Source organism: Zonotrichia leucophrys, chromosome 29, assembly GCF_028769735.1.
Source record: "Zonotrichia leucophrys gambelii isolate GWCS_2022_RI chromosome 29, RI_Zleu_2.0, whole genome shotgun sequence".
Classification (NCBI taxonomy): domain Eukaryota; kingdom Metazoa; phylum Chordata; class Aves; order Passeriformes; family Passerellidae; genus Zonotrichia; species Zonotrichia leucophrys.
The window spans coordinates 529,218-555,330 of record NC_088198.1 but is presented as its reverse complement, the minus strand read 5'-3'; the positions used below and the strand labels follow the sequence as shown (position 1 = coordinate 555,330).

Sequence of the window (26,113 nt, the reverse complement as noted above, 5' to 3'; positions counted from 1 at the left end):
ACAAACTCAATCAGCCTTCAAGGCATTAAGAACACATTAATTAATGCTAATTAAACACTTGGCTTCTCCACCCACTGTGACGGTGTTCACAGGGGTTTTTGGATGAGGGAAGAGACGAGAATGTTGACTCCATGTTTCAGAAGGCTTGATTTATTATTTTATGATATAGATTACATTAAAACTATACTAAAGGAATAGAAGAAAAGGTTTCATCAGAAGGCTAGCTAAGCTACGAATAGAATCAGAAAGAATGATAACAAAGGTTTGTGGCTCAGGCCCTGTGTCCAAGCCAGCTGGGCTGTGATTGGCCATTAATTAGAAACAACCATATGAGACCAATCACAGATGCACCTGTTGCATTCCACATCAGCAGATAACCAATGTTTACATTTTGTTCCTGAGGCCTCGCAGCTTCTCAGGAGGAAAAAAATCCTAAGGAAAGGATTTTTCATGAAAAGATGTCTGTGACAACCCACATCCTGCAACCTCAAGGACATGGAAACCTCAATTACCACCTGCAACCTCCACACCCTCTCCCATTGCTCCTAATTTTCTCTGGAGGAAGGCTCGGCTCCGAGGCCTGTGCTGGCCTTTCCCCAGGAGGTTTTGTGCTTTTCCAGGGACTACACGCTCTCCTACCTGTCCCTGCGGACGTGCATTGGGCTCTGGACTGCGTTCTTCTGCGTGGTGCTGGTGGCCACGGACGCCAGCTCCCTGGTGTGCTACATCACCCGCTTCACCGAGGAGGCCTTCGCCTCCCTCATCTGCATCATCTTCATCTATGAGGCCCTGGAGAAGCTGAGCCACCTGCGGGAGACCTTCCCCGTGCACATGCACAGCAAGCTGGACCTCCTCACCATCTATTAGTGGGTGTTCTCCTCCTCACCCTCCCTCAGGTGCCTCTGGGTCTGTCCCAGTGCTGTTCCCTCAGCCCTGTCCTGGTTTCCCCCCTCCAGCTGTAAGTGTGAGCCCCCAGCTCATCCCAGCAACGAGACCCTGCGGATCTGGCGGAGCAACGGGGTCAACGTGTCGGGAATCACCTGGGGAAACCTCACAGTGACCGTAAGTGCCCTGGGCCACCACTGCCTCAGGGAGGCCAGGTGCCAAAGCCACCTTTTTCAGGAGACTTAGGGCTTCAAAGTGCTCCGAAAAGTCCCTGCTAAAATCTCATAAGTATTCATAAGCCTGCTTGGTCCTGGAAAGGAGAGTCCAAGGGTGCCGAGCCTACCTGGTCCAACTCACCTGGTCCAGCCCCCCTGGTCCAGCCCACCTGGTCCAGCCCACCTGGTCCAGCCCCCCTGATCCAGCCCCCCTGGTCTACCTCACCTGGTCCAGCCCCCCTGATCCAGCTCACCTGGTCCAGCTCACCTGGTCCAGCCCCCCTGGTCCAGCTCACTTTGTCCCCAACCTCGGGGACAAGAACTGTCCCCCTCAGCCGGGCTGTGGGACCTGGATCAAGGTTAAGAGAGCTTTGATTCCTGGAGCATTTCAAGGTCTGAAGTTCCTGCCTGGAGGCCGTGATTGGCTCCCTTAATTGGGTCCTAATGACTCCAGGCCCTGCTGTCTGAAGGGTCTCGCACAAATTTGCATGTCTGAGCAGCCCCACAGGGATTGTTCCTGCAAGCAGAGCCCAGGTGTGGGACGGGGGCTCTTTTGGACATCTCCAGCCCCTTTTGGCCTTGTCCTGAGAGCTCCAACTGCAAAGGGACAATTTGTCTCTTTTTCCATCCCATGGTTGTCCCAGCCCTCCTTCTCTGGTCCCTCTTTATCCACAAATTTCCAGCTTTTCCTTCCCTTCCAGTGTTTTCCTCAGCCATGGTGGGGCAGAGGATGTGCCATGGGTCCGTGGTGTCCCACCACATTCTGCTTCTGCTCCCCTCTGCGTAATTTCAGCTCCATGTGTCACTTGTTCAGCTGCTGCTGCCCATATTTGCATTATATAAATATAGAAATATTTTCACATAAACATCCACATGTTTATATAACACATTATATTTAATACTATTTATGTTTATATCTTTTATATATCTCTAGTTATTTCTCATTGAAATATTTATATTTATATTTATATTTATATTTATATTTATATTTATATTTATATTTATATTTACATTTACACTTATTTGTATGTATAATATATAATATAGATAATATATTATATAATATTTATAAATATTTATATTTATATGTAAACAGTAACACATTTATATTATTATATTCTAATATAATAATATTTATATTGTATTTTTCTATTTATTTATGTATGTATATTTACATCATGCTGATATATTTATAATATATTGATATATTCATATTAATAACTTCTATGGCAGCTGCAGGATCACAGATCTTGCACCCAGACCCTTCACCCCCCGTTATCCTGGTTTTCCTCTGTGTCCTGATGCTCTGTTTCTCCAGGAATGTCGCTCCTTGCATGGGGAGTTCCACGGACCTGCCTGTGGACACAATGGCCCCTACGCGCCCAACGTCCTCTTCTGGTGCTGCATCCTCTTCTTCTCCACCTTTGTCCTGTCGAGTTTGTTGAAGAAGTTTAAAACCAGCCGTTACTTCCCAACCAGAGTAGGTAGAAGGTGGTGGCTCAGGACAGATTCCATGCTCCTTTCCCAAAATGCCATTCCTGGAGCACTGAGGGATTGGCCACCGCTCAGTCAGGCAGGGAAATGCTGACCTTGGATGTCACTCCCTCGTTTCCATGAGTGCAGAGAGGTTGTGGCATTCCCCACCTGCCTCACAAACTGTTCCAGAGTGATGGTTTTTGGCTCAGGCAGTGGGAAATCTGCTTTTCCAAAGTTATTTATTTCTCTTTCCCTTCTGAGCATCATTTTCTGGAGTGGCATTCGAATGAGGAGTTGCCATGGAAAAACAGGAATGAATGATGCCTCAGTGCCTTATCCCCATTTTACCCAGAAGCGTGGAACCTTTCCTCATTTTTGGTATTTTTGTTAATGTCTGAATTAAAATTTGAATTTTCCCCCTAATTAAACTCTTTCTACTGTCCAACACCAGATCCCCAGACCTCCAATGTGGCAGCACCATCCACCCAAAGGAGTTGGCTGCATGTCCTTGGAGTGGAGGGATTTTAGGGATTAACAATCCCAGCTCTGTGGGTGTCCCCAGGTTTCCCATCTCGTGTCCTGGCCCCTCTCAGCCCCGGTTTCTCGCCCCAGGTCCGAGCCACAGTGAGTGACTTTGCTGTGTTCCTCACCATTGTCATCATGGTGCTCATCGACCTCGGGATCGGGATCCCGTCCCCCAAGCTCCACGTCCCCCACGTGTTCAAGGTAACGGGGTTGGGGATTGGTGGAGGAGGCTTTTGGCACCTCAGGTGATGTCAGGGCAGGGCTGGAGGAGGTGCTGGTGGTGGAACCATCTCTTCTTGGACATCCAAGAGCATCGATCCCCCCTGGAAATCAGGGTACAGCCCCAAAACCAGACACTGGACAGGAGAACCATCTCCAGCAGGGCAGGGCTGGGCTGGAGGAGCTGCTGGTGGTGTCAGCTTCTGCCACATCCAAGCCATAAATTCCTTACTGACTTTTGGGAAGCCAGCCCCAAATCCAGGGGAGAGGGGACTCTGGGACAGATGACACTGGCACTGCGAAGCCCCCTGGGAGAGGGTGACACCAAGGGAAATGGGAAATGCTTGGACACAGGGATGGAGGAGTACAGAGGCCAGGAAAGGGTTTGGGCTGGGAGCTGATCTCACCCTCTGTTGCAGCCCACCAGGGATGACCGTGGGTGGCTCATCAACCCCATTGGGCCCAACCCTTGGTGGACGGTGTTGGCCGCGCTCATCCCGGCCCTGCTCTGCACCATCCTCATCTTCATGGACCAGCAGATCACGGCCGTCATTGTCAACAGGAAGGAGCACAGGCTCAAGGTGAGGGGGTGCAGGGGCTCACCCTCTGCCCACCCTGCTCAGGGTGTGGGGCTGGGACAAGCTCCTGTCCCAGACACTTTGGGGAGGTTTGGGATAACACCAGGCTGTGTGGCAGGAGCTCTCCTGGGCACAGGGATGGCATGGCAACTTTTGGGAGCAGCAGGGGAATATTGGAGTGTAGAAGGGTGGTGTTTTTTCAAATGTCAGTGGCAGCTGGGAAATGAGCTCCAGGGATCACTCAAAGCCATGTCCTACCGCAAGTGGTGGGAATTTCTTTATGAACGAAAAAATAATGAATTTTAAAATTATTTCTGAGAAGCAGAGATGGTACAAGACCCACTTTATCTGATCCTGCCAGACTTTTGTGCAAGACATCAAATCCACGTTTTTTTCCAGTTCTTGTTTCAAACCTTATTTAAATTTTCCAGAAGTTGCCTTGTGCTTGGGCAGGGTTTGAGCCCCACCCGTGGTGTTACCCTGCTCCCTGACGGATGCTCCTGTTCCACTTTTGCTCCCCAGAAAGGCTGCGGGTACCACCTGGACCTGTTCATGGTGGCCGTGATGCTGGGGGTGTGCTCGGTGATGGGGCTGCCCTGGTTCGTGGCCGCCACCGTCCTGTCCATCACCCACGTCAACAGCCTCAAGGTGGAGTCCGACTGCTCCGCGCCGGGCGAGCAGCCCAAGTTCCTGGGCATCCGGGAGCAGAGGGTCACTGGCCTGATGATCTTCGTGCTCATGGGCTGCTCCGTTTTCTTCACCTCCGTGCTCAAGGTGAGAGTGGGATGGAAATGCCCTGGTGACCCACAGGAGTTTGGGGGGAGATGTGAAATTAGGGCCTCTCTCCCCCAGGTGATGCCAAGGGCAGGATGGGAACCAGCCTTGGTGACTTCCCAGCCCTTCAGACCTGGCTTAGGGCGCTCAAGCCAAGCAAACAGGACAAATCCCTTAATTTGGGATTGTCCTCCACACCCTCTGTAGTGAGAGGGATCCTGCCTGGATCCCACCAAACCTGGTCCATCCCTGCCCTTCCCAGCTGGACTGGAGAGAAAATAAACCAAAGTTCATGGCTTGAGATAAGGACAGGGACAGATCCCTCATCAGTCATGATCATGAGAAAAAAATGTTGGAATTAGGGATATTAATTGAATTTATTAGTGACAAAGTTACAGCAGGATCATGAGAATTAAAACCAAACCTTAAAAACTTCCTTTCTTCCCCATTGGTCCCTCCCAGGGGACACAGTTCTCCAGGTTCTCCTCCAACCTGAATCCATCCCATTGCAGACAGCTCTCCCCAAACTGCTCCAGCAGGTCCATCCTGGAGCCAGCTGGAGCTGGCTCTGCCAGACATGGAAGAAACTTCCAGCAGCTTCTCACTGAGGCCATCCCTGCTCCCCAACCATGGCCACGAAAAATCTACACATCCATCCCCTCTTTGGGTTAGAATTTAGCATTTCAGACAAGCAGGACTTTATTGGCTGCAATTCACTCCCCCAGGAGCCTCAGGAAAGCCATTCCCAGGAGCTGAACCTTCAGAGTTCCCCCCACAGGCTTCCCTGCCCCTTCTTTTCACCAAACAATCCCAGCTCCAGGTTCACAGGAGACAAAACCCAGGCTCAAAGGAGACACAACTCAGGCTTAAAGCAGACACAATCCCAACTCCATGCTCAAAGAAAACACACAATCCCAGCTCCAGACTCAAAGCAGACACAATCCCACTGCCAGGCTCAAAGGAGACCCATTCCCAACTCCACGTTAAAACCAGACCCATTTCTACCTCCAGGCTCAAAGCAGACCCAGTCACAGATCCAGGCTCAAAGGAGACACAACCCAGGCTCAAAGGAGACTCATTCCCAACTCCAGGCTCAAACCAGCCCCATTTTTACCTCCAGGCTCAAAATAGACACAGTCCTATTTCCAGACTGAGAGGAGACCCAATCCCATCTCCAGGCCTCAAACCAGACCCAGTCCCACCTTCAGGCTCAAAAAGAGACACAATCCCACCTCCAGGTTCAAACCAGGCTTATTCTCATCTCCAGGCTTAAAGGAGACCCATTCCCACCTCCAGGCTCAAACGAGACACAATCCAACCTCCAGGCTCAGAGGAGACACAATCCCAGCTCCAGGCCTCAAACCAGACCCATTCCCACCTCCAGGCTCAAAGCAGACACAATCCCACCCTCCAGGCTCAAAGGAGATGTCACTTCCATGCATTACCACAGGAGTTTTTCGAGATCATTTTTACCCCCCACAGGAGGTCTCAGATGGATGAAATGTGCTCCTGATGGATGAAATCCCCTCTTTGTCTCCAGCCTCTCTGGAAAAGAGGATTATTCTGATGAAATGAATCAAAAGATCAGCCTGACACAGAGAACAAAATCTGTGCTGGATAAAATCCAGCATGGGAAAGTTGGGAATCTCCAGGCAGCACTCGAGAAAGGAGTGATGGGAGAGAGTGGCAATGCTGCAAATGAAATTGAAGCCATTAATTGTTGCATTTTTTCCCCAGTTTATCCCGATGCCAGTCCTTTATGGGGTCTTTCTGTACATGGGAGTCTCATCACTCCGAGGAATTCAGGTATGGCTGCTCCAAGGAATTTCCTCTCCTGAAGGCCTTGGGGTGGGAAAAATGTCTCTGAGAGCAGGAAATTCAAATGGTTTTTGTCAGGGATGGTGGGTGCAGGCTCAGGAAGTTTTTACAGCTGGCAGGGCCTGTTCAGCACTGGGAGGACCCATTTCAGTGCTGAGAGAGTCCAGTTCAGCACTGAGGGAGGCATTTCAGGACTGGGAAAGCCAGTTCAGTGCTGGGACAACCCAGTTCAGCACTGGGAGAGGCCCAGTTCAGCACTGAGACAACCCAGTTCAGCACTGGGAGAGTCCAGTTCAGTACTGGGAAGATCCAGTTCAGCGCTGGGAGGAACCAGTTCGGCACTGGGAGGGGCAATTCAGTACTGGGAGGAACGAGTTCAGCATTGGGAGGACCCAGTTCAGTGATAGGAGAACCCAGTTCAGTACTGGGAGAGCCCAGTTCAGCACTGAGAGGGCCAGTTCAGCCCAGGGAAAGCCCAATTTGGTGCTGGGAGGACCCAGTTCAGCACTGGGAGGCCCAGTTCAGTGCTGGGAGAGCCCAGTTCAGTACTGGGAGCAACCAGTTCAGCATTGGGAAGGCCCAATTCAGTGCTGGGAGGACCCAGTTCAGCACTGGGAGAGTCCAGTTCAGTACCGGGAGGATCCAGTTCGGCACTGGAAGGAACCAGTTCAGCACTGGGAGGAACCAATTCGGCACTGGGAGGGACAGTTCAGACTGGGAGGACCCAGTTCAGCACTGGAGGGGCAATTCAGTACTGGGAGGACCGAGTTCAGCATTGGGAGGGCCCAGTTCGACACTGGGAGGACCCAGTTCAGTGCTGACAGAGTCCAGTTCAGCACTGGGACGATCCAGTTTGGCACTGGGAGGAACCAGTTCATCCCTCTCTGTTTCAGGCGTTAGGACAGGTTGGTGTTTGGTGATGGGAATTGGCAGAATTCATGTGAAGAGAAGGAAATTCTACTGTTGGGAATCCTCGCTGGGGGATTCCCTGAGCCAAGAGATGCTGACCGGAGAAAACCCTGGAATAATTTGGAATTTGGTGGGCAAAGCCAGGTGGATTTTGGATGGAGTGAAGGGACAGCAGGTGCTGGTCCCAGGAGGAACAGAAGGGGATCCCAGATTTCTCCTTGCTCCCAAAATCTCCACATCCCAGCAGCTGCAGGAGCTGTGGCAGTGTGTTAAAATAACTTTTTTGAGCTAGGTTTAATGAGCTCTAGGGGGCTTAAAACACACTTAAGATAGCCTAGCTACTTTTGGAGGCATAAAAATCAGCAGGATGGCTTCTGTTGCAGTGTTGGAAACAAAAAAGTTTAATAAAAGGCAAAATAATCAGAAAAACTGAGCTAAGTGTTAGATGTTCTTGCTCTTAGTGAAAACGCTTTACAAAAGCAGTTCGTTTCTTTGTTCACGTCTTTTTCTAGTTAATTGTTTAGGCAAGACTTTTTAGCTCTTGTCTAATTAGTGATCCTTGAGTTTGAAGTGAAGCCTCTTAAATCTTATGATGTGTCTTTTAACTTAATTAAAGAGAGAAACTTCTAAGTTTCTGTCTTGGTTTGGAAACCCAGGTGCCTGCTAAGGAAGGCAGGAGCTTCCCCTGAAATGGAGAATGTAAACCCTCCCTACCCCTCTGAATTGCTGTAAATTTTAAATTGAGGGGCACAGGCAAAAAATATGAGAGCAGGAAATAACAGTTCTTTAATAGGGAAGAAAATAAAAGGATAAAATAAACAATGCAGCAAATCAAAACAACACTGACAGAGTCAGAACACAGCCTGACACCCTGTGGGTCAGGGTGTTGGCAGCAGTCCCATTGGAATTGTGGCTCAGCCCTCCTGCAGTGTCAGGGGTGGTTCTGCTGGAGCAGGGATCCTGGAGAAGGGTGGAGTCTTCCTCTGAAGGTCCAGTGTTCCAGAACCTCCAGATTATATCCGGGTAGCAATGCTTGGCTCCTCCCTCTGGGCTCACATCTCCCAATGGGATGCTGTAGTTCTTATCAGCCAGGCAGTGACATTCAATAGCTGTTAGCAGCAGATGTCCCCTCCCGAGGGAGGAGTGATTGCGGAAGAGATAAGGAAAAACTGCCCACTTGATAAAAGACAACTGCCATACAGATGGCAAATAGAATACATCTTGCCTTGCAATCTGGGACAGCTTCTTCCTTTTTCAAGAGACAAAAGACAATTTTATCACTCCTCCAGCGGTTCTCTCTTTTCCCTGCAGTTCTTTGATCGCCTGAAGCTGTTCTGGATGCCAGCCAAGCACCAGCCCGACTTCATCTACCTGCGCCACGTGCCCCTGCGCAAGGTGCACCTGTTCACACTCATCCAGCTGCTCTGCCTCGTGCTGCTCTGGGCCATCAAAGCTTCCCGCGCCGCCATCATCTTCCCCATGATGGTGAGGGACGGTGTTCCCAGTGTTCCCAGTATCCTCGGTGTTCCCAGTATCCCAGTGTTCCCGGTGTTTCCATTGTCCCCAGCGTTCCCTGGTGTTCCCAGTGTTTCCAGTGTTCCTGGTGTTCACAGTATCCCCGGTGTTCTCAGCGTTCCCAGTATTCCCAGTATCCCCAGTGTTCCCAGTGTTCCTGGTGTTCCCAGTATTCCCAGTGCTCCCAGTGTTCCCAATGTCCCTGATGTTCCCAGTGTTCCCAGTATTCCTGGTGTTCCTAGTATTCCCAGTATCCCAGTGTTCCTGATGATCCCAGTATTCCCATTATTCCCAGTGTTCCCAATGTTCCCGGTGTCCCTGATGTTCCCAGTGTTCCCGGTATTCCCAGTATTCCAAGTGCTCCTAGTATCCCCAGTGCTCCCAGTGTTCCCAATGTCCCAGTGTTCCCAGTATTCCTAGTGTTTCCAGTATTCCCAGTATCCCAGTGTTCCCAGTGTTCCCAGTATTCCCATTATTCCCAGTGTTCCCAGTGTTCCCAATGTTCCTGGTGTCCCTGGTGTTCCCAGTGTTCCCAGTGTTCAAGGTATCCTCGGTATTCCCGGTATTCCCAGTGTTCCCAGTATATCCCTGGTGTTCCCAGTATTCCCGGTATTTCCAGTGCTCCCAGTATCCCCATTATTCCCAGTGCTCACAGTGTTCCCAATGTTCCCACTGTTCCCAGTATCCCAGTATTTCCAGTGTTCCCGGTGTTCCTGGTGTTCCCTGTGTTCTCAGTATTCCTGGTGTTCCCAGTATTTCCAGTATCTCAGTGTTCCTGATGGTCCCAGTATCCCAGTGTTCCCAGTGTTCCCACTGTTTCTAGTGTTTCCAGTATTCCCACTGTTCCTGGTGCTCCTGGTGCCCCTCACTGCCCCCCATGCTCACAACCCTGGAGGGATGGAAGCACCATGTCTGGCCTCACCCATCTCCCCTTTCCTTCCTGAAGGTCTTGGCTCTCGTTTTTGTTCGGAAAGTGATGGATTTGTGCTTCTCCAAGCGGGAGCTCAGCTTCCTGGATGATCTCATGCCAGAAAGCAAGAAGAAGAAGTTGGATGATGCCAAAAATAAAGCCAAAGAAGAGGAGGTAACACCAAGAGCTGGGAATATCCTTGTGGAAGTTTCAGGGTCCCCTGTGACTGGGAGGAATTAATGAATCTGACTCCATGCTCTTAGAAAGCTAATTTATTGTTTTATGATGTATATTATATAAAAGAATGCTATAGTAAAACTACACTAAAGAATAGAGAAAGGATACAGACAGAAGGCTAAAAGATGCTAAAGAAAATCTCATTACTCCTTCCAGAGTCCCGACACAGCTGGCTGTGATTGGCCAATAAGTAAAAACAATTCACATGAAACCAATGAAACAGTCACCTATTGGTAAACAATGTCCAAACCACATTCCAAAGCAGCAAAACACAGGAGAAGCAAATGAGATAATATTGCTTTCCTGTTTCTCTGAGGCTTCACAGCTTCCCAGGAGAAGAATCCTGGGCAAGGGGATTTTTCCAGAAAATATGACAGTGACATTTCCCCTGGGCTGTGAGATTCCCTGTTCCTGTCACAGCTCATCCTTAGATCATGGAATTGTGGGGCCATGGAATGGGTTGGGTGGGAATTAAAGCCCAGCCAGTGCCACCCCTGCCCTGGGCGGGTTCATCTCCCACTATCCTGGGGTGCTTCAGGCTCGTCCAGCCTGGCCTTGGCCCTGCCAGGCTGGGGAAGGGATGGGGAATCCACAGCTCCTCTGGGCAGCAGCTGTTGGGAACATCAGAACTGAGACAAACAGATCTCACAGCCTGGATCCCATATTCTGAACGTTTCCCCCTAAATTCTGAAAGAGTTTCACACCAGAACAGAGACATCATTATAATTTTAAAATGAGCCTTATAATAAAAATAATTATATATTTCTGTGAAGGTTTGCTCCCAGCAGTGTCACTAACCCCAAACACACACACAGATCTTTACCTGCTGCTAAGAGTGCTGTGGGTCAGAGGAGAGGGCAGCCTGCCAGGTTTTTACTGGAATTTCATTTTTCCTCTCTTGGATCAAGAAGAGAGAACTTGACTCGTCTCTTTTCAGGAGTCCCAGAAAATGATGGAAGCAGCTGCTGCGAATTCTGTTCAGCTGAAGCTGGGCAAGACCAGCAGGGTGGACACCCCAAAGCCCAGCAGTGACAGGTAAAGACCCCCCAGGTCAGGACCCCTGGCAGGATCAGTGGGAAGTGTCTGGCTCAGGTTTCTCCACTTGCAGATTTATCCCAAATCATCTTAGTGGGAAAATCCCAATTTACTGGAAATTTAGGAGGTCACAGAGCTCTGACCCCACTATGGCTGCATAATTCCTGTTTTATCCCAAAACTACATCACCAGTGGTTTCCTGGGATCTGCTCCCACCTGAGAGGTCACAGGGGGAAACAGAAAACACCAGCTGTGGGTCTGCAGCTCCGGGCCTTGATGCCCAAAATTCCTCATCCAGCCAAACCAACCCCACCAGCTGAGCTCCAGATTTCCAGGCTCTCCTGTTCCTCTGGCCACTGCCAGTGCTCCTAGTGGGATCAGACCCATCCTCGTGGAAAACCATCTGGAATATTCCTTGCAGGGCTGATCCTTCCGAGATCAACATTTCAGATGAGATGTCCAAGACCACGGTATGGAAGGCTCTGACCATGAACACAGAAACGCTCTGAAGCCGGGAGGAAGGAGGTAAAGGCTCAGCTGTGGGGTGGCCTTGTGGGGACAGCACAGGCCCATGGCCCCTCTGGGCTCTGGCCAGTGCTGCTAGGCAAGGGGCACGCTCCTGGGAACAGGCAGCAGGACCATGGCCACCAGCAGCAGGACCATGGCCACCAGCTTCTCTCTGCAGGGAAGTGTGGGAGCTGCACCTGGAATCCTGGGATCCTACACCCTGAGAGGGTTTGAGGGGCTGGGGGCATCTCCAGAGCTAGGAGTGGAGCTGGAGAAGGGCTGGAACAGCAGGAGGAGGGTCTGGAGAGCTCCTGAGGGAGCTGGGAAAGGAGCTCAGTCTGGAGAGAAGGGCTCAGGGGGACCTTGTGGCTCTGCACAACTCCCCGAGAGGAGGGGAGAGCCAGGGGGATTTGGGATCTGCTCCTAGGGAACAGGGACAGGAGGAGAGGGAACGGCTTCAGGTTGACCAGGGAAGGTTCAGGTTGGATATTGGGGAAGATTCCTTCATGGAAAGATTGTCCAAGATCTGACACACCTGTCCAGGGCAGGGGTGGAGCCATCATCCCTGGAAGAGTTCCATGAACTTGGATGTGGCACCTGGGGACATGGCCAGTGGTGAACATGGCTCCCAGGGAACAGGGACAGGAGGAGAGGGAACGGCTTCAGGTTGACCAGGGAAGGTTCAGGTTGGATATTGGGGAAAATTCCTTCATGGAAAGGTTGTCCAAGTCCTGACAGAGCTGCCTGGTGCAGGGTGGAGCCATCATCCTTGGAAGAGTTCCAAAAATGTGGACGTGGCCCCTGGGGACATGGCCAGGGGTGAACATGGCTCCCAACAGAAGGAGAGGGAATGGCCTCAGATTAACCAGGGAAGGTTCCGGTTGGATATTGGGGAAGATTCCTTCATGGAAAGATTGTCCAAGATCTGACACACCTGTCCATGGCAGGGGTGGAGCCATCATCCCTGGAAGAGTTCCATAAACTTGGACGTGGCCCCTGGGGACATGGCCAGTGGTGAACATGGCTCCCAGGGAACAGGGACAGAAGGAGGGGTATGGCCTCAGGTTGACGAGGGAAGGTTCAGGTTGGATACTGGGGAAAATTCCTTTGTGGAAAGGTTGTCCAAGCCTTGGCACAGCTGTGCAGGGCAGGGGTGGAGCCATCGTCCCTGGAAGAGTTCCATGAACTTGGATGTGGCACCTGGGGACATGGCCAGTGGTGAACGTGTTGGCTGATAGTTGGATTTGTTGATCTTAAACACCTTTTTCAACCTGAACAATTCCACGTATCTCTGATTCTGTGTCTTCCACTGATGACACCCTCCCTCTTTCCCCTTTTCCCCCCGTGCCAACGTTCAGGCGCCTCGACGCCGCCGTCGAGGAGCAGGAGTGTGACTCAGGGATGTGCCAAGGCAGACACGGAGGAGCGGCTCGTTTCCCAGCAGAGGGGTCCCACAAAGCCATGCAGAGTTTCCCGTTCCCCCCGGGCTGCTGCGTCCCGGGGGTCCGTGTTGTCCAGCCTCGTGTGTCCTCGTGTGCGTGTGTTGTGCAGTGGTGGAGGCTCCGCTACCGCTTCCCATCAGTTCTATTTTTTTAATCTCGAATTCTTCGTCTCCTTTCTCTCTTTTTTTTGTCTTTTTTTTTTTTTTTTTCCAAATATAAACTCTGAATGTACAAAACCATTCCCTGCTCAATCTGGCGCCTTCTCCTTCCTCACAGCTGGGGTTTCGGGCTGGTTTGGGATCCTCCTTTGGATAATTTCTGTCTCTTACTGGTACAAGAGGGATGCTCTCCATGGTGGGACAGCATTGGGAGCATCTCAGAAATTGGGATAAACCACCTCTGAGCACTCAGGATAGCACAAAGGAAAAGCTCCCTATGCTCCATTTTTCCCATCTTTTTTGAGGGTTCTTTTTGGGCTCTGCCACCAGCCTGAGAGCGGTAAAATCCAGAAATGTCCCTTTTTAGTCAGCTCCAAAATGACCATAAGGTAAGCTTAAAAATAAAATCCCTGGTGGTGTTGAGTTTGTGAGGGTCCCCAGGACGAGGTGAGAGATGAGAATCTGACTCTATGTTCTCAGAAGGCTAATTTATTATTTTATGTACTTATATTCTATTAAAGAATGCTATACTAAAGCTATACTAAAGAAAGAGAACATACAGACAGTAGTTTTAACAAGAATGATCATGAAAGCTCATGACTGACTCCTCAGAGTCCGACACAGCTGATGGTGATTGGTCATTAAGTAAAAACAATTCACATGGAACCAATCAAACGTTCACCTGTTGGTAAACAATGTCCCAAACCACGTTCCAAAGCAGCCAAACACATGAGAAGCCGTCAGGTAATTATTATTTACATTTTTCTCTGAGGCTTCTCATCTTCCCAGGAGAAGAAATCCTGGTGAAGGGATTTTTCAGAAAATATGGCAGTGACACTGGTGGTGGGAGCAGGCAGGTGAGATGTGGAGTTCTGCACCCCCAGAATCCCCATTCTTGTTCCTCCCCTTCCTGTCATCTCCTGGACTCTGGTTTTTCCTTCACCCCATCCTTGCAAAGCCTCTTTGGAGCTGCAGGGAAGTGGGAAGTGCCTTTTCCTCCTCCTTTTCCTGCTGTCTCACAGGGAGAGGCTGGGAAACGGTGAAGGTCCTGAAGCTCTCCCCACACTTTGGGGGTTTGGGGGGCTCTGGGGTGCCCCTGGGATGTGTGGCTGAGTCTGGGGTCTGTGGAGCTGGGAAGGGAGGAGGTTCCAAAGGAAAAGGTGCTCCCACAGCCCTTGGGAGGTTTGGAACACGCTTCAGCCTCTTGGAACACACAGCTGGGACAGGGGAACCACTCCTGCTCATCCCACCCATCCAGGAGCCTTCTCCTGCATGGAACCACCCCAAAAGGACAATGGGGAAAAGAAGGTGGAGAATTGCTCTGTGAGGATGGAGGTGCCACCTCCCCAGGCAGGGCAGAACTCCACCAGGTTTGATGTATGGGGATTTGGGGAGTGGAGTTTCACTGCTGCCAGCCTGGAGTGGGCAGTGGCCGAGCAGGAAAAGCTGCCTTGGGCCTTCAGGAAGGAGAGGGGGCTGAAAAATGAAGTAAATTCTGAAGAAATGGAAAGTTGGGATCAGTTTGGATTAGTGTGATCCTCTGCTCGGACAAGGTTGGTTTTCCTGTTTTCTATTTCTCTCTGGAAGCAGAGAGACAGGGCTGGGCTCAGCTTCCAGGGGAAGGAAGGAAGGAAGTGGCAGAAGGAAGTGGCAGAAGGAAGTGGCGGAAGGAAGTGGCGGAAGTGGCGGAAGTGGCGGAAGTGGCGGAAGGAAGGAAGGAAGGAAGGAAGGAAGGAAGGAAGGAAGGAAGGCTGGCTCCATATTTTGGGAGGATTTGCTATTTCCTTGTGCAGGGGAAAACAACACAGAGGGAAAAGCTTCCAGAAATGGTTCCTGGAGCTGCTTTAGAGATAAACTCAAAATATCTTTGGAATGACCCAGAAAGTGAAATCTGACATCAATCCCCTCCCACTTCCCCCCGGGCCCTTCCAGAGAATTCCCAAAAGGAAATCCATGGGAATGGAGATGACAAAGGCTGTAACCAGGGAATAAATCAAACAGGGAATAAACGAGGTGCTGACACTTTCTTTGTGTTGTTTTTGTGCTCTCTGTGAAAATTCTGGAGTTGTTTCTCTTTCTAAGAGGTGGAAATTATTTTATTTATTTTATCCCAAGAGAGTTTGGGGACACTGTGGGCTGGAAATAAAACCAAGGAGGGAATTTTTAATTAAAAATATTATTTTAATTTTTTTATATTTTTGATTTTAAATTGTATTTTTAAATATTTTTATGTTAATTTATTTAATTTTTAGAATTTTATTATTCTGAAATTAATATATTTTAATTTAAAACTATTTCCAAATTATTATACTTTTATTTTTTTGAGTTATTTTATCTTAAAATGATTCTATTTTAAAAACTATTCTTTTTTTAATTATATATTTAAAATTTTAATTTAATTTATTTCTCAGTGGGAGTAGCTGTGTCACACGTGTCCCCTGCGCCAACCCTGGCTGTGTTGGGACTCCAGGAATGCCCTGGAGAGGAGAAATTCCCCAGCCAGAGCTGTTGCCTCTGCTGCGCTTCTGGGCTTTTTTTGGGCCCACTTGCCCTGTCATTAATTGGAACTAAATTAACTCCAAAGAGGTTCTTTGGATCCAGGTTAAATTGCAATAATTTAACACCACAAAGGGAATTACTGGAGGGTTTTTCCTAAGTTTCTCTCCAATTTTTGGCCCTGGTTTGTGGGGTCCGGTGGGCACACCCTGGTTACCTCTTTTATCCCAAACTCAAGGAATTGAGGGAAAATGAGGTACCAAGTTGGGAGTCAAGAGGATTCTGAGCCTCGGGGACTGTGTGGGATCCCAGTGGGATGCTTGGAAAGGCTGGAGAAAACCCAAAACTTGAGGAATTGAGGGAAAATGAGGCACCAAGATGGGAGTGAGAGGCTCAGAATCCCTGGGGGCTGTGTGGGATCCCAGTGAGACTCGTGGACATGCCAGGAACTGCAGGAGTGATCAAAGGTTTTATTGGCATTGAGGGAAAACCATGGGGAGAAGAAGCCAGAGGGAAATCCAGGCTGGAGGGACGACTGATCCATGGGGGCAGAGTTCAGGAGGAGCTCACAGGGACCAGGGGCTGGGTCTGGGAGCTGGGAATTCCTCTGTGGAGCTCCCAGAGACCATGGGCTGAGGCTGGGAGCTGCAGGTGATGGTGAATCCTTCCCCTGGAGCTCCCAGGGACCACAGGCTGGGTCTGGGAGCTGTGAATCCTTCCCTGGAGCTCCAAGGGACTGGGGACTGGGTCCAGGAGCTGTGGGTGATGGGTGAATCCTTCTGTGAAGCTCTGGGACTATGGACAGGGTCTGGGGGCTGGGAATTCTTCTGTGGAGCTCCCAGGGACCATGGACTGGGCTTGGGAGCGGCAGGGGAGGGATTCACCCATCACCTGGAGCTCCCAGGAAGCACAGGCTGGGTCTAGGATCTATGGGTGATGGGTGAATTCTTCCTGTGGAGCTCCCAGGGGCCATGGGCTGGATCCAGGAGCTGCAGGTGATGGGTGAACCCTTCTGTGGAGCTCCTAGGAACCATTGGCTGGGTCTGGGAGCTGCAGGTGATGGGTGAATCCTTCTGTGGAGCTCCTGATCCCGGCGGATGAGGAGAGGCCCAACCTTCCCACGTGGATGTGGCTGGAGAGCTGCTGCCTGGATTTGCTGTTAATTGTACCTTAAAAACAAACCCCAAAGAGCTTCAGGGGGTGGAAACTTCTGCTAAAATCAGGAGCTGGGAAAGGGAGGGGAGGGTTCCCTCGCTCAGGGAGGAGCTGCCCCTTGGGAATGGCTGGAACAGAAATGTCAATGATCCCAGGAGGGTAAGGCTGGAATGAGGAGGAAAATGTGAGGACAAAACACAGGGATGATGAAACAGCCCCTTCCCATCCCAATCCCCCCACAAATTCCTCTGTTTTCTTGACCTTATTACAAGAAACCAGAGGATCCTGAGGAAGTGTTGGGCAGCAGGAAAAGGGAGTCCAACCCTGCCTTGGCACCAGATCCATGGATTTCATGGAATGGTTTGGGTTGGGAGGGACCTCAAAGCTCATCCCACCCCACCCACTGCCATGGGAGGACACCTTCCATTGTCCCAGGGTGCTCCAACCTGGCTCTGGACACTTTGAGGGATCCAGGGGCAGCCACAGCTGCTCTGGGAAATCCATTCCAGCCCTCCCCACCCTCACAGGGAGGAATTCCTTCCAATATCCCACTCATCCCAGCCTTCTGGCAGTGGGAGCCATTCCCTGTGTCCTGGCACTGCTCCAGCTCCCTCTCCAGCTCTCCATGAGGATCAGGACTGGGGTGGTGGGTGGTTGTTTCCCAGCACAATCCTCTCCCTGCTCCCAGCACCTCTTTGTGTTGATGAGCCAATGCACGAAGTCCTTGGCCTTCATCCTGTCCAGGTACCGCGTGAAGTCGCTGGTGAAGGTCCCCTCCGAGTGTCGCTTGACGTGGGACAGGAAGCTCTGGGAGTTCTGGGCTCCCAACAGCTTCCATCTGCTCAGGGAGGGGAAGGGAGGAAAATGGGGTTTAATGACCACCCCAGCAGGATCCTGCCCCAGGGGATGCCCAGGGCAGGGCACAGGGTTTGTGCCCTCCAGACCCTGTCCCTGTGAGGATCATCCCCAAAAAGATTTAATAGGGCAGAGAGGAGAAGGAGGAGAAGGAGGAAAATGAGGTTTAATGACCACCCCAGCAGGATCCTGCCCCAGGGGATGCCCAGGGCAGGGCACAGGGTTTGTGCCCTCCAGACCCTATCCCTGTGAGGATCATCCCCAAAAAGATAGAATAGGGCAGGGAGGAGAAGGGAGGAGAAGGGAGGAAAATGAGGTTTAATGACCACCCCAGCAGGATCCTCCCCCAGGGTTTGCCCAGGGCAGGGCTGAGCCGTCCAAACCCTGTCCCTGTGAGGATCATCCCCCAGTAAAGATGGAATAGTGCAGAAGAATAAATCTGGAATATTTAAAATGATTCCTACAAATCAAACACACAATTCTTGTTTCAGTTTCTGGAGGTTTGCCAAGCCTGGCCTGGATTTCCTGGCATCCAATAAACACATCCAGTGTCCTGTCCCAGATCATCCCCCTCTTTCCTGCTTGGTGGATCCCAAACTCCACCCTGGCCCCTGCTTCCCCCATCAGAGCAGGAACGTGGGGCTCTCCAAGGTTTGCACCATCCCCAGCAGCTCCAGGGTGATTTTGGGATTCACAACAGAGGGTTCCCACAGGACAGGTGCCATGGGAGCTGTGGGGCTGCTCCGGGGTTTGCACCATCCCCTGCAGCTCCAGGGTGACTTTGGGATTCGCCACAGAGGGTTCCCACAGGACAGGTGCCATGGGAGGACCAGCCCAGATGGGGCTCAGCCCAGCCTGGCTGGCCTGGGGCAGGGTGTCTGCTCTGACCCAGGTAGGAAATCCCAGGATTCCCTACAGGGAATGTCCCTGCCAGGAACTGCCCTGTGAAATTCCTGCTGCAGCTCCTCAGCCAGGCAGATCCCACTCGTGATCCCAGCCTGGTGTGGCTCCCCCAGTCCAGACCTGGAACTGGGGATCTTCCCTGTGATTTTGGGTATGTTCCCTGTGATTTATGGGATCTGGGGGTGAAATGATGGCCCCATGAGGGGCTGCAATTCTGGATCCCCATGAGACATCCAGGCTCAGCCCAGGAGCTCTGGGAGCTGGGAGGGAATTTGTTTGGATCCATACAAAATAAATGGGAACATACAAAACGGATACATAAACAGGATCCATACAAAATAAATGGGAACATACAAAATGGATACATAAAGAGGATCCATACAAAATAAATGGGAACATACAAAATGGATACATAAACAGGATCCATACAAAATAAATGGGAACACACAAAACGATACATAAATGGGATCCATACAAAATAAATGGGAACATACAGGATGGATACATAAACAGGATCTATACAAAATAAATGGGAACATACAAAACGATACATAAATGGGATCCATACAAAATAAACAGGAACATACAAAACGATACATAAATGGGATCCATACAAAATAAACAGGAACATGAAAGATGGATACATAAATGGGATCCATACAAAATAAACTGGAATAGGGAGAGCTGGGACAGGAGTGGAGAGGGATAAGCTGCTCCCACAGCCCTGCTCCACCCAGCCCCGTACCTGGACAGCTCCTCCAGGTCCTTGGGAGCCACCTGCCCTCCGGCCGGGATGAGCACGGCGAGCACCAGCCCGGACAGGTACAGCCACCGCACCATCTGGGCTCCTGGGGAGGCAGAAACCCTGCAGGGAATTTCCTGGCTGCAATTCCCACTGAGCCCCAAAACCCTGCAGGAATCCTTGGCAGCACAGCCCTGATCCCCGTGGGACAGCCCTGCCCGGGGTGTGGGCAGGATTGGGGTGACAAACCCACCCTCACCCTCCCCGTGGGCACATGGCACGCAGAACAGCACCCAAAGATAAAATTGCAATGAGCTTTATCCCAAACCTCCCTTTTCTGTCTGGGGGTGACATTTCTATCCTGGAACTATCACCACAGTGCTGGAGAACTTTCCCACTGCTCGGAAAAGCACCTTCCAGATGAGCAGGTTTATTCGAATTTTACATTCCTTATTTTTGCTGGACACCTCAGAAATTCTGCAGGAATAAAATGCCACCTCCCACCCTTTATTTGGAAAAACCAGACTTCTGCTGCCCATCACCAAATGCTCTCTTCTCCTGGTTAGAATCCTTTGGAGACTGGGAGAATGAAGGGAGGGAGAGGCACCTACCTTAGGGATTGAGCTGCTCCTTCCACACCAGATCCAATTTTCCTCCTTCGAGCCAGTTCTGGCTGAACTCTTCTCCTTCCTGGTGCTTTTAAACTCGTCTGGAGGATGCCCAGAGCTGACAGGTGGGTCACAGGTATCCTGCTTTTCCTCAGATGGGTCACTGTGAATCATTACAGCTTTTCTGGAGTGGGGCTGCTGCAGACAATGTTCTTACTGGCGGATTTTCCAACTGACGCCTTCAACGAAGTTTTTTTAAAATTGTTGTTGCTGTTTTTCTTATATTTTCTTTTTTTTCTCCCTACTTTTTGGACCAAAGCAGTGACCTGTGGGTTTCCTCCTCTCAGGTGAGGTGGCCTCTTGCTGGCACAGCGTGTCCTGCACAGATTCCTCTGCCCACGGGCTCCCCTTTCCAGCACCTTCACTGGAGAAAACAAACAAGGAGGGGAAAAGAACAAAGGCACAAACCAATGATTTGTGTCTCCAAACACTTCCTGCCGTGTGAAATTCCTGCTGCAGCCCCTCAGCCAGGCAGATCCCACTTGTGATCCCAGACTGGTGTGGCTCCCCCAGTCTAGACCTGGAACTGGGGATGTTCCCTGTGATTTACGGGATGTTCCCTGTGATTTATGGGATGTTCCCTGTGATTTTGGGTATGTCCTCTTTGATTTATGGGATTTGGGGGTGAAATGATGGCCCCATGAGAGGCTGCAGTTCTGGATCCCCGTGAAGCATCCCAGGAGCTCTGGGAACAACTGGAACTCATTGGTTCAGAGTTTTCCAGGGTGTCCCATAGGAACTGGGCTTGTTTGTTTCAAATCCTTGAATCCAGTGAAGGAAAAAGGAAAAGAGGAAAACTCAGGGCAACCCTAAAGAGCTGGGTCTGGGCCTGGAGGAGGGTGGGGGCTCCCAGGTGGGCCCAGGGCAGAGCCCTCAGCTCCCTCAAGAGCTTCTCCCCACCTGGGGGCTCTGCATTCCCAGTGTGGATGGCAGGAGGGGCTTCCAGGGCAGGTTTGGGATCTCTGGGGCATTTCCAGCCAAGGAAGAATGTCCAGGGTTTGGTGTTTGGGGGTCTGAATGTGCCTTTTCCCCCAGGCAGCGGGAGACAAGAGCCAATCCCGGGGAGCTGGGCCTTGTCTCTCCCACCAGGAGAGATGGGGGTGCAGGTGCAGATTTCTCTTTTTTTTCCTCTTTCTCCAGAGCTTTCTGTGCTCTCCCCCCACCGGGACCTTTCTGCTCGTGCCTGGGTAATTATTGTCATTCCAGCACGGAGAGTTCTGTAATTACTGCCACTGTCAAAATAAGGTCGGTGTTTGGGCGACGCTCATCCTGATGAGCCTTTAATGAGGGCCGCTCGCGGCCTTTGGAGGGAGCCTGACATCCCCCGAGGGAGGAAGGGGGACATTAATTAGCTGGATCTCGGGAGGACAGGGCCAGCTCTGCTGCCCGTCACTCGGGTGGGATGTTTGTTATTAACGCCACCGAATTAGCTCAGGGTGTCACTGTTTGCGATGTCCCCGGCCCGGGAGGCCGCAGTGCTGTCTGTGGAGGTGGGAGCTCGGGGAGGGCAGATTCAGCTCAGCCCATGCTCCTCATGTGGGTTTCTCACCGTGGATCCCAGTGCTGGAGTGAACTCAGGAAATGTCCCATGGGGCTCTCTCCCCACAGCCCTTTGGGGATTTTCTGCAGCCCTTTGGGACGTGGCGCTTCCCCATTCCGAGCAAACGCAGCTCCCTTTCCCAGCTGTATGGAGCTGCTGGTGCTCTCCCGGGCTGGAGGAGCCCAGCAGGCAGGACCCTGAGCTTTGGAATCCTGCAGAGCTGAATCCATCCCGGTTCAGGACTTTGAGAGGTTTTAATGGACACCAGGTGGCAGCGTTTGTCTGTCTGTCCTTCCCTGCCCATCCTTCCCCTGCCCTTCACCATCCTCGTCCCCTCCTTCTCCCTTCGAGGCTCCCAGAACTGCCATCCTGCCCCTCCAAGGACCGCGGCGATTCCTCTTTTTGAGGAGGAGAGTCCCCAAGGGGGCTGCTTGGACATCCTGATGACATCACAGTGACATCACGGTGACATCACAGCAAAATTGGGACAGTTTGGGATCAAACTCTGGCTCTGGGAGCATCCCTGGAGAAGCAGCTTTGAGGCTACCAGAGCATCATGTTCTGATGGAGCAGAAACAAAAAGCTGATGATGGAAAACTCCTGGAATGTGTCCAGATACCACATCCATCAACTCTCATCCAGTCCCCATCCAGCCCTTTTCCCATTTTTACCCAGGAGCTTTCATGAGGGTGAGCTGATCTCCAGGAGTGGGGAGAGGCAGGACGAGCCAGGGCTGCTCCCATGGGGATGGTGGGACATGGTCCTGCTGGGAATGTCTAAAATCAAGCTGGGAACACGATGAGTTTGTCATGGAAGCGCAGATGATGTGGGTTAGAAAGGACCTTAAATCCAGTTCCACGTCCCTGCCCAAGTTTATGTTTAAACCTGCTCTTAAATTTAACCCAGATTGCTGAAGTGGGGTCACCCAGGGGATGCTTCATTTTGAGGGGATTTATGGCAAACAGGGAAGAATGAAGGCTTTGGCTTCCCCTTAGCTGCTCTGAGAGGTCTTTGCTGCCCACAGAGCCCAGCCCAGGCTCTAACCCAGGGCAGGGACTGGAGAACGTCCCCATCTGTCCCCCAGCCATGGTTCCGAGCCTGGTGCCCTGGGAATCAGCACTTTTCACCCCCATTTTCCCCTTGAAGGAGTTTGTGGCCTCCTCCTCCCCAGCACAGCTGGAGGTGCCACAATGGACAAGGCAAATCTGGCAAAGAAAAACCTCCCTGGGTCACTGGTTCCACCTGGAACCTCCCCTGTGACGCCGAGTGCCTGGGTTTGGTCTCAGCATTTTTTGGGCTGTTTTTTTTCTGTTTTGCTTTGCAGGTATTGAAGAGCCAAGGGAGGGGCCACTGCAGAGCGAAACTCTGTGTTCTCACCGGGTATTTTCGGTGAAGCCCTTTCTCTGAAGGGCTGGGGATTATTTCCTCTCTCCTTTGTGCCCAGGTTTTGGCAGGAAACATCTCAGAGTTGATGTCCCACAGGCTTGGTGCTAGGGAGGAGCAGTGGGGTGGGATGGGAAGCTGAGCTGGTGCCAAGAGTGGGACCTGATGGGTTGAGCTGTGAGAAGCCAAAACTTGGGCCCACTCCAAACCCCAGCTCAGGCTGATCCCTGTGGTGGATCCCCATTTCTGATGGATTTATGACTCTTCTCACATTGCTGGTGACAAACTGGGTGAGGTCCCTCTTGTCCCCAGCTGCCGGCACTCTTCTGTCCCCAGGCACCTTCCCTGAGCTCTCAATGTCCATTATCCTGGACACTCGACAGGGGGCCAAGGACAGGCTTTGCCCATGGAAAACTTGAACATGAGCCTGGAGAGCTGGAAGTGGTTTCATCAATGGGGGTTGGAGCAGAAACCAGTTTGAGCCCGTTGCTGGGCTGGGAGATGGGTGAGAAAATGGGATTTGCAGGTAAAACTCTTTGGGGTTGAGCATGGGGCTCTCACTCCTGGGATCTGGACACTGGTGGGTCCCCAGCCATGGTGACCCCTCTGCTGGTGTCCCTGCTCCTCCTCATCACTGGGAGCTGCTCTTTGGGGTCACCTGGAGGTCAGGCTGGAGGCTCTCACCCGGCTGAACTGGTGCATTTCACCTCTTCTGCTGAACCTTGGTGGGTGGAGCAGGGCGTGGGACGCACCTGGCTGAGCCCACGGCGCCTGAAACAAACCCTGGGGTCTGAGCCCTGCATGAGCTCCAGTCCTGGCCCTCCTTGGCTGCTCCTTCTGACCCCTGGCCCTCCCTGCTGGTTTCTCCTGCTCTCTGTGTTGGGGAAGATGAAACAGGAAAGCCTTATAAATATGATTGTCTGGCAAAAGATTTTGAGAATATGGAAACTATAAGTGAGATTGAAATGAAAGCAAGCTTTGAGATCCCTCAGTTACTGAACAACTGGAAAACAATGGTGTGGCCAGCTGAAGGTGATCCCCCTTTGATGAAACAACACCCTCTGCTTGCACACAGGCCCAAGGGTCAGAGCAGACCCTGCCACCTTGGCAGAAGGGGCCTAAAGAGGAGTTTTTAGGGTTTAAAATGTAGCATAGTATGGTAATGTAGTGATTCTTATAGGTTGTATGGAAATGCTATAGGATTTGTATATTGGACTACATTGGTTAGTGAGAATTGGAATATTCAACACAGAAGATTTATTGTATTGGAATGGGAACCTCGCTCTCTTAGCTCTTAGCTTTTGCCTCTTAGCTCTTACCTTTTACTCTCTTACCCCTTTTACGCTCTTATGCTTTTACTCTCTCACCCTCTCATCCTCTCTGCCCCTCTGTTCTCTCAGTCCTGCCCTGAGCTGTCCCTGGCAGCTCCCAGCAGGGCCCTGCACTTGGCCCTTTGCAATAAACACCAAATTCCAGATCTGGCTTCAGAGATCTCTCATCTCCATCCGTCCTGACCGTGCAACCCCCGATGCTCCTACACTCTGGAGCTCCTCAGTGACCCCTGTTTCTCCCTGGATGTTCTCAGCTCCTCCTGGGTGGCCCCTTCTGCTCCCTGACCCTCCAGGGTGCTCCCAGCACCATTCCCTGCAGTGAAAGGTAGTTTCCATTATGGAGGAAAGACTTTTTTGGGTACTCTCAGAGGTTTTTGGGGAGCCCTTGGGTGCTCTGAGCAGCCTCAGGCCCTCAGGGCCCAGCACCAGTGCTTACTGGGACCACACAGGAGCTGAACTGGGGCAGCTCTGAGCACCATCAGCTCTGAGCACAGGTTTTGGGGGCTGTGGGGTGGTTTTGGATGGCGGTGGGATGTTTTTATGGGGCTGTGTGATGGTTTGGGGAGGCTATGGATATTCTTAGGAGGTTATGGGATGGTTTTGGGTGGCTGTAGGATGGGTTGGGAAGCTGTGGGATGGTTTGGGAAGTTGTTAGATGTTTTTGGGTGGCTGTGGATGGTTTAGGGAGGCTGTGGATGTTTTTAGGAGGTTATGAATGGATTTGGGTGGCTGAGGGAGGATTTGGGGAGGGTGTGGATGGTATGGGAAGGGTGTGGAATGTTTTTGGGTGTCTGTGGGATGGTTTTGGGGGGCTGTGGATGGTTTGGGAAATGTAGGTTTTTGGGAGGTTATGGGATGGTTTTGGGTGACTGTGGATCGTTTGGGAAGCTGTGGGATGGTTTTGGGTGGCTGAGGGATGGTTTGGGGAGGCTGTGGATGTTTTTGGGAGGTTATGGGATGGATTTGGGTGGCTGTGGGATGGTTCTGACCCTGCACCTCGGTGGTTACGCACCTGAAGCCTCACAATGGCTGATCTTGGGGCAGGGTGGGGTTAATTTCCCCTCTTTATCTGAGACAGAGGCAGATGGTAGTTAATGGTTTATTCTGGTTAAAAGTTTATTTCTGCTAAATGTCCCTCTGGCTTTGAATGTGGAAAAGCATCAGGGTTTTGTTTCCCTGACTCTTCTTCCTGCCCATAATTCTGTGGAAATTTTAGACACCCCCCCGAGGCAACTTCCCCTGGTGCACGAGCCAAAAACCTTCAGTGGAGTCTGCAGCAAATGTGGCCAAGGTTTTAATTCCCCTCTTTTGCAGGCTTGGTGATGATCAAACAACCCAAATACTCCTGAATTTGAAAAAAACCCAGCTATTACGGCCAAAACCCTTTGTGGAGTCTGGAGCAAATGCGGCCAAGGCTTTAATTCCCCTCTCTTGCAGGCTTGGGGATGATCAAACAACTCAAATACTCCTAGCTCTGAAAAAAAAATCCCTCTTAGAGCCCTTTTTTGGCTGTTTGCAGTGCTTTTAGCTGGGCATCAATCACCAGTAACGGCTGATGAAACCTGATGGGGCCGTAAATCTGCCCTGCTTTGAATTCAAATGCAGCAATTAATCCCGGGGGGTGTGGCTGCAATTAGATGACAAATTGTGCCTCCAGATTCACTTGCCTGCTTGGACAGCAGCCGCCCGTGTTTGCTCAGCCGCCGAGGCTTGGCTGCAGCTCCTGCTCTCCCCGGGGATGGGAATGAGCCCCGGAGCTGCAGCTGCACCGTGAGGACCCTTCAGCCTCAGCCCCTTTACATGGAGATGGGACGTTCGGCTCTTTGGCTGCCCTGGA

General features: G+C 51.3%; 2 protein-coding genes across 2 annotated transcripts in view; one reads left to right on the top strand and one right to left on the bottom strand.

Moving 5' to 3' along the window:
* The window catches only part of SLC4A8 (solute carrier family 4 member 8), a 31,258-nt gene extending 17,974 nt beyond the window's left edge, over nucleotides 1-13,284 (top strand). The window contains exons 14-25 of the mRNA XM_064735031.1: nucleotides 621-866; nucleotides 957-1,062; nucleotides 2,419-2,580; nucleotides 3,189-3,302; nucleotides 3,740-3,901; nucleotides 4,421-4,672; nucleotides 6,410-6,478; nucleotides 8,711-8,884; nucleotides 9,861-9,998; nucleotides 10,999-11,096; nucleotides 11,518-11,621; nucleotides 12,962-13,284. Of these exons, the coding sequence (XP_064591101.1) occupies nucleotides 621-866; nucleotides 957-1,062; nucleotides 2,419-2,580; nucleotides 3,189-3,302; nucleotides 3,740-3,901; nucleotides 4,421-4,672; nucleotides 6,410-6,478; nucleotides 8,711-8,884; nucleotides 9,861-9,998; nucleotides 10,999-11,096; nucleotides 11,518-11,605 (1,609 nt within the window). The 3' untranslated portion in view covers nucleotides 11,606-11,621; nucleotides 12,962-13,284. The remainder of the gene's footprint in view (nucleotides 1-620; nucleotides 867-956; nucleotides 1,063-2,418; nucleotides 2,581-3,188; nucleotides 3,303-3,739; nucleotides 3,902-4,420; nucleotides 4,673-6,409; nucleotides 6,479-8,710; nucleotides 8,885-9,860; nucleotides 9,999-10,998; nucleotides 11,097-11,517; nucleotides 11,622-12,961) is intronic.
* Nucleotides 13,285-16,431: 3,147 nt separating this feature from the next.
* Nucleotides 16,432-20,026, bottom strand: LOC135459255 (pro-glucagon-like). Its single transcript, XM_064735032.1, has 4 exons — nucleotides 19,966-20,026; nucleotides 19,358-19,460; nucleotides 17,546-17,692; nucleotides 16,432-16,868 (listed from the first exon to the last, which is right to left on the bottom strand). The coding sequence occupies exons 2-4, from the start codon at nucleotides 19,450-19,452 to the stop codon at nucleotides 16,859-16,861; spliced, it is 252 nt and encodes an 83-aa protein (XP_064591102.1). The 5' UTR covers nucleotides 19,453-19,460; nucleotides 19,966-20,026; the 3' UTR covers nucleotides 16,432-16,858.
* Nucleotides 20,027-26,113: the final 6,087 nt, after the last annotated feature.